This window comes from Silene latifolia, chromosome 1, assembly GCF_048544455.1.
Source record: "Silene latifolia isolate original U9 population chromosome 1, ASM4854445v1, whole genome shotgun sequence".
Classification (NCBI taxonomy): domain Eukaryota; kingdom Viridiplantae; phylum Streptophyta; class Magnoliopsida; order Caryophyllales; family Caryophyllaceae; genus Silene; species Silene latifolia.
The window spans coordinates 194492097-194499774 of NC_133526.1; the positions used below are offsets into that span (position 1 = coordinate 194492097).

Here is a 7678-nt window from a genome sequence, read left to right on the forward strand (position 1 = left end):
TTTAGCAAGTTTATACATACATTTATAGTAGTTAACAAATATTCCGTAAATTACAATAAAAACAAAATGATTTCATTCTCATAACCTTTCTGTTTGTTACCTGCGCTTCTTGCATTTTCCAAACTTGACGTCGTTCCAATTGCATATTCTTCTCTCAACTACCATATTTCTTCCATATATTCATCACCACTACTACATTTCTCACCAAAGCTTCTTTCTTTTTCACTCACACACATTAACAGCACCTCAATTTCCCTTAAAACCCGATCTGTACCCATGAACGGGCGCACCAGGGTACTGGCGGGCTTCCTTTTGGCTCTAGCTGTGTACTGTGCAGTTGACCCGTTTAAACACAGCGGAATTTCTGATTTTCCGGATTTTGTGTCTTACAAAGTGGACTTGCCTGTCTGGTCTGTAATCCCAACCAACAAAGACCCAAATAACCTGTTGCAGAAGTCTGAAATTAAGTTCCTGGGTCAAATCCATGGACCTGAAAGTATTGTGTTTGACCCACTTGGGCGAGGTCCGTACACTGGCGTTGCTGATGGTCGGGTCGTATTCTGGAATGGTGATCATTGGACTGATTTTGCTTACACTTCTCCTAACCGGTTTGTTCCTCTCCTGTCAATTTTAACAAGAAATATTTTTCCTGCAATGTATACTTACAGTGACTGGTTGCATTCTCATCATAGACTAAAATCCTGTGTTTTGAAATCCAGGTCTAGTTTATGCGACCCAAAGCCGTCTCCATTAGACTACTTACAGCACGAGCATATATGTGGGAGACCATTAGGCCTTAGATTCAACAAGAAGACCGGTGAACTGTACATTGCAGATGCTTATTTCGGTTTGATGAAAGTCGGCCCAGATGGCGGTCTGGCTACATCTCTTGCAACTGAAGCAGGAGGAGTGCCCTTGAGGTTTACAAATGACTTGGATATTGATGATCAGGGAAATGTTTATTTCACTGATAGCAGTACTGCCTATCAGAGAAGGTATGTTTCTCATGTGTACTTTTAAAACTCGCTTGAGGAAAATGAGTTTACGTCACCAGGTTATATCCAGTGGAGCCATACTGTCTTCTGCTGGTTAATGTGTTTTAATAAAACTGTGTTAAAAGTTGATTATTTTCGATTTGATGACTTGAGATCTGATAAGAGTAAAATGGTTTTAGGCATTTCATGCAGCTGGTATTCGCCTCGGAAAATAGTGGTAGGGTGTTGAAGTATGATCCAGTGACAAAAGAAACTACTGTTCTCATGAGTAACATTCAATTCCCTAACGGCGTTACACTGAGCAAAGATGGCTCTTTCTTTATTTTCTGTGAAGGTACTATTGGCAGGTACTGCATTGTATTTAGCCGATTACTGTGCTTCGATGTAACGATATGAAATATACTGAGTATAAATTTTCAGAATAATGTACTTAATGTGTGAAATTTCAAACAGGCTGATCAGATACTGGCTGAAAGGTGAAAAGGCGGGAACATCAGACATATTCGCAATCTTGCCTGGATTCCCAGACAACGTGAGGACCAATCAAGACGGGGACTTTTGGGTAGCGTTGCATTGTCGACGTAGCAGCTCCAATTACTGGTTAGCAACCCAAACAAAATTACGGGATTTGCTACTGAAGTTACCAATCAAAGCGAAGTATCAGTTTATGCTCTTTGTTGGGGGATTTCCTCATGGCATCATTGTCAAGTACAACCCTGCTGGTGAAATCTTGCAGATTTTGGAGGATCGTTCTGGGAAAGTTGTGAAAGCGATAAGTGAAGTAGAGGAGAAAGACGGGAAACTTTGGATTGCGAGTGTCTTAATGCCTTTCATCGCTATCTATGACCTGGGTTCATCATTCTCTAGCTGATATGCTGTTGAATTGCTGACATTCGTGTTTTGTTCTTATTAAGTTCAGTGTTCGAGGTTCAGTAGTTGAGTCGAAACAACAGGAGCCCGACTGTGGAAATCCCGGAAATCTTGTAGTATTACATGTTTAATGGTATACATTGTTGTACATCTCCGACTCTTCAGTGATTTCTGTCTCACTTGGATACAATGATGTCGAAACACATACATAACAATAATTTTCAGATAACCTTATAATATAAATTGTGACGACAATTGCATCGAGTAAGATAATCAAAATTGTGCTATGAATTGTATCGATTAGTAGTCATTCTCATAATAATCACATTAGTATCATTACATTTCCGTGTTTTTACAACCTATACAGAACGTGATTTTACAACGTCATTATATAACAAAATCTTTTTTTTTTTTAAAGATTGAATTGGATTGTAGATAGGATCGTAAGATCGTGGGATAAATACAACGATTTAGTGATGAAACTTACGTTATATTCTTTTCTCTGAAAAATTACTTCAACCAAACGACTGGGAGTCTGGGACAGCGAAAAAGCGGCCCAAAAATTACGTAAGTAGCTCAAGAAAAACAAGATACGGAACCAAATAAAAAATACAGCATACAAATTACAAAACCACAAGTCAATTTCATTCAGGATGTCATAATTAAAGATTAATGTTTTTCAATATGTTCTACCAAAAGGCCTACTAAATTACTACGGAGTACTTAATTAATACGTAGTTCCGAAATACTGATAACTTAGACTAATCTAATACGGAGTAGAATGCAGTCGCAACCATCTTCTACTTTCCACATTCAAATCCGCCGCCTCCCCTTACCATTCACCTCCCCCCTTCTTCCCCTACCTATCACCGGAGATGGGGTCCTTCCTTGACCCATCTCCGGTGATCGAACATGTCTCCTTGCTGTTGCGGTCCCCTTTGGCCTGATTTCGCTCCTTTCTTTTTTCCGACCGCGTTTCCGTTCTGATCGTCCGGTGGGTTGGCTGGTCTGTCGTGTGGTTGTTCTGAGGTCATTCCGTTCCGCGTTCTCCTGTCCTGTCATCGAAGTGGCGCATGCGTTCTAGGGGTGTTTCCCCCTCCCTCGCCACTTTCCCCACCCCTGGTTCGGTCCAGTTTCTTGAAGTTCGTCAGTCGTTGTTGTGTTTGTGTCCGGTCGATGAGCATAGCTCATCTTGGTGGCGCGTTTTTCTGTTAGTGGTGGCGGATTTGGGACGATCTGGTGTTTCTCCTCCCCCTCGCCCCCACCCCCACCAGATCGGTTCATTTTCCGGTTGTTTAGTGTCGGTCTGTTGTGATTTGGTTGGTTGTTTTTGCATGTCTGCCGATGGTCCGATGGTCGGGGGGGGGGGGGGATTTGGAGTCTCGGTGGTTTGGTGTTTGTTGGTTGTGCTGTGTCTTTCGTGGATGGTTTGTCGAGTCAAGCTGCTATTTGGGTGGAATGAGGTCATTTTGCTGGGGTCCTCTCTTTTCGGTTTGAGGTGTGTTGGGTTGGGTTGGGGGGGGGGGGGGGGGTGTTAGAGGGGGGTATTGGTTGGGGTCGGAGACGGTGGTCAATGGTGGTTCTGTTTACTTTTATGTCTTGTTTTTTTTCTCCTAATAACCTCCTTCTATAGGAGCTATAGTCGTCTCTTTAGTGATAAGTCAAGTTCTTTAAACGGTGTTGGTATTGAGGTGCTTGTGTCTCTGGGGGTTCGTGTTACTCTTTGCATGTTGGATGTCTCAGTCCGTTTGTCCTACGATCAATGGGTGCGATCTCTAAGGTGTAGGAGATTTATCTCCGCCGAGGGCGGACATCGTCTTGCCTTTCATCTTTTCTTTCTACGTTCTTTTCGCAAGAGCGTAAGTACACCTTGCTATTGTCACTCCAGCGTCTGTATGTATCGACAGTATTTAAAGGTCTTCCGTGTTATTGAAGATGATATCGGCGTTCGTGACCAAAATGCTGTCTTTTGCCATTCTACCATCGTTTATCTTGCCTATCTTAATGTCGCATATTTTCTTTTTTATAAATGTTATGTTATTTCGATGTATGGCTTTATAGTGCTAGATCTAGTCGTCAAGTGTCTGGTGCTACCTAGTCGAGTAGTTTACTTTGTATTGGTTACAATAATGTAAGTTATTCAACCTTCTGTCAAAAAAAAAAAAAATCCGTTGACAGGATGTAAAAACTGATCGCCACAGATTTTACATCCACGAACAGTGTGAGGACCTATAACAAGACAGAACTAGTATTACTAGTTTATAGCATTGACAGATGGAAGTATCGGAAAACTTGTGTAAAGGAAAACATACGAGGTTGGCTGACATGAATACTCATTTGATAAATTGGTAAGGCGTGTAAGGAAACTACAGAAAACACGAAGATTACAGCAACTTACGCTGACTAGGGGCGTCCAACATCTTACAAACCTTGGCACCAATCAAATCAGCACCGGGACAGAATAACTCAGAGAAGAATAACTTAGGCTGTGAGGAGCTGTGACACCCCCATATACCATGGAGCCTTAACAAGACCTTCCCTAACATTTAAGGGCATCACCATCTCGGTTGCCCGAGGTAAGTAATCATCAAAAGTTGATAAAAGAACATTTATAATAACTTTACAAGTGATACAACCAAACTATTAATACAAAAGATACAACTCGTCCAAAACTATATAAACTACTTATGTCATTACTCGTGAAGACTCATCCCTGCCAGGACTCTAGCTACCATCCCAGATAACACCTGTTAAGACTGACTGCTCACCATAAGGGATCACGGAAGACACAACATAAACAACCAAAAGACAAACCACACAAGGTCAGTAACTAAAGAGACACACTAACCACTAGCATAACAATACAGAACAACAACATACACACAAGCCACATCTCCACCAATCAATCACCGTCACCGACTGTCCACTGGACCAGCCCTGCCAGTGGAGGACCGCATCCGTACCCACCAAATCCTCGCTCATTATACCGAGCGATAACCTTGTCCCATTAATGTGCACATCCCCTCCCATGGCGGGTTCTATAATACCCGCCCTTTTAGAGACCCGTTGACCAGCATTGACCGACCTTGGGAGCGGTAATGGTGCTTAGGTTTGCGTGCCATAGTACTTTGTGTCTGGAGTTGTGGGTGGTACTCGATAGAGTAGAGGCTACTCGATAGAGTAGAGGCTACTCGATCGAGTAGGGGCCACTCGATCGAGTATGTTAGTTACTCGATCGAGTAGCGTCTTTTCAGCGAGGGTTTATAATCGTGTTTTCCTATATCCGCAAATCATTTCCGCCTCTTTCTTCTAAACCTAGATGTCGTCCCTTCCTCTTCCCTTCACCAAATACCTTTCATGGGAGCCTTTGAAGGTCCTTGTGCCTTAGGAGTGCATAGCTTGAGTCGGGTAGCGGTCCTTTGTCAGGTTTCCTCATGTAGGTATGTCGTCATCATCATCCGTATCCTTGTCTTTGAAGTTAGGGTTGGTTTGGTAGTGATAGATGTTTGTACTGTGTGTATTGGTGTTGCTTGTTTGCTGGGTGTTGCGTGTATGGGCATGAAATCGTCGCAGTCGCTTAAAGGTAGGTTCGCCTACTCAGTTTCTGTTGAGTGTCTAGTGTGTCGGTTGCTGTGTTGTTGTTGTAGTGCTGTTGTATTGTTGTGGTATTGTTGTTGTGGTTGTATAATTGAGGATACTGGTAGTTGGTGGGTGTATGTTGGAGGTCGGTTGTCATTGTGTTGCAGCTATCTGTGATTGTTTGTCTGTGGTTCTCGAGGTGCGTCCTCGGCTGAGTGGAGTCACTTGCGGAAGTGGCTTCACGCCCTAGTTTTGCCCTCCGTGGAACCCGCCACGGGAGGGGATGTGCACATTAGTGGGATAAGGTTATCGCTCGAGATGATGAGCGGGGCTTAGGTGGGAACGGTTGCGGCCCCCCACTGGCAGGGTTGGTCCAGTGGACAGTCGGTGACGGAGATTGATTGGAGTGGGTATGGTTGTGCTTGTGTTGCGTTAATGTTTGTTGTTGGTTTAAGTTGAGTCCTGTCTCAGTTACTGACCTTGTGTGGTTGTCTTGTTTGTTTATGTGTCTGTCGTGATCCCTTATGGTGAGCAGTCAGTCTTAGCATGTGCTGATGTGGTTGTTAGCTGGAGTCCTGGCAGGGGTGTGTCGTCACGAGTTCGGATAGAGATAGTGTGTAGCTGACGAGTTGTATCTTTATTTTAGTTGGTTGGTTGTAACACGTGTAATATCACTATAATTGTTCTTTCATCGACTTTTGATGATTACTTACCTTGGGCAACTGAGATGGTAATGCCTTAATATGCTAGGAAAGGCCTGGTTAAGGCTCCTCATTATATGAGGGTGTTACAGGTTCCACGGAGGGCGAAACTAGGGCGTGAAGTCACTCCCGCAAGTGACTCCACTCAGCCGAGGACGCACCTCGAGCACCATAGACAACCAATCACATACAACTGCACCATAACAACAACCAAGGGAACAACACACACCAACCGATTACCATATACATACAACCACACAGACACAACAACAATACGACAACCGTCACACTAGACAACCAACAGAAACTGAGTAGGCGAACCTATCTTTAGCCAAATGCAGCGATTCCTCGATCAACCATATGACATCGACCAAGCAAGCAACCCCTATACAAACAGTATTATAGTCTATTACTACTACTACAACCCTACAAGAAACAACAAAGACAATGATGATGATGGTACCATACCAATGTATCTCACAACGGCGTTGAAGACCGCTACCCGACTCAAGCAACTCATCCTCAAGGCACTAGCATCCTCAAAGGCTCCCATGGAAGGTATTTTGGTGAAGGGAAAGGAGGGAGGCGACATCTCGGTCTGAAGGGAAGAGGCGGAAATGATTTGCGATTCTAACAAAACACGATTATAAACCCTCGTTGTAAAGACGTTACTCGATCGAGTAACCAACCTACTCGATCGAGTGACCCCTACTCGATCGAGTACCCAAGCTACTCGATCGAGTAGCCTCTACTCTATCGAGTACCACTCATCCTCATATACTAACAAGACACTAGGCATCCCTGACACGCATTCCCAAGAACCATCGCCTGTCGGTCAACGTCGGTCAACGGGTCCCTAAAAGGCGGGTATTACAGGAGCGGCTATTAGCATCATATGCTTTGAAATTGCAGTGATACCAGTGTCCACAATCTAAGTGGTGATAGCTTCCAAGGGTTGCAAAAACCTCGTAAGAAGTACCATGCAACCAAGATGAATGAATACAAATACAAATACAAATACAAATACAAATGGTTATTATTATTATTATTATTATTATTATTATTATTATTATTATTATTATTATTATTATTATTATTATTGTTATTATTGTTATTATTATTATTATTATTATTATTATTATTGTTATTGTTATTATTATTATTATTATTATTGTTGTTGTTGTTGTTGTTGTTGTTGTTGTTGTTGTTGTTGTTGTTGTTGTTGTTGTTGTTGTTGTTGTTAGTGTCTTCTATGTGTGGGGTCATGAGATTTGGTAAGAAAGGGAAGTTGAGTTAGAAGTTCATAGGACCGTATGAGATCTTAGACCGTGTTGGAGAGGTTGCTTATCAGTTGGCTTTACCGTTTGCTTTGGATAGGGTTGTGACACCCTTGATATTTAGCGTTATCTAATTACTTAAATGCGTAATTTCTACAGAAAAACTGGTAGGATATGTTTGTAAATGGTTCAACTAGTCCAAAAACCTGCAATTTCAAAAATTTTCTAACTAAACCATTCACAACCAATTCCAACT

The 7678-nt window shown here is 42.5% G+C and overlaps 1 protein-coding gene across 2 annotated transcripts; it reads left to right on the top strand.

Moving 5' to 3' along the window:
• The first annotated feature begins 5 nt into the window (after positions 1-5).
• Positions 6-2129, top strand: LOC141614841 (protein STRICTOSIDINE SYNTHASE-LIKE 3-like). Of its 2 annotated transcripts, XR_012529411.1 has the most exons (5): positions 161-608; positions 720-995; positions 1175-1342; positions 1449-2010; positions 2091-2129. XR_012529411.1 is itself a non-coding variant. In XM_074433568.1 (4 exons), the coding sequence occupies exons 1-4, from the start codon at positions 277-279 to the stop codon at positions 1864-1866; spliced, it is 1194 nt and encodes a 397-aa protein (XP_074289669.1). In that variant the 5' UTR covers positions 6-276; the 3' UTR covers positions 1867-2129. The 2 variants fall into 2 exon arrangements, 1 of the variants encoding a protein (XP_074289669.1); XM_074433568.1 differs by having other exon boundaries at positions 6-608; positions 1449-2129.
• The last annotated feature ends 5549 nt before the right edge of the window (positions 2130-7678 follow it).

Bases quoted from the DNA above. Each gene is read 5' to 3' on its own strand.
- LOC141614841 (XM_074433568.1), top strand. From the start codon at position 277: ATGAACGGGCGCACCAGGGTACTGGCGGGCTTCCTTTTGGCTCTAGCT. The intron at 996-1,174 runs GTATGTTTCTCA...AAATGGTTTTAG, and splicing joins AGTACTGCCTATCAGAGAAG to GCATTTCATGCAGCTGGTAT. The intron at 1,343-1,448 runs GTACTGCATTGT...AATTTCAAACAG, and splicing joins TGTGAAGGTACTATTGGCAG to GCTGATCAGATACTGGCTGA.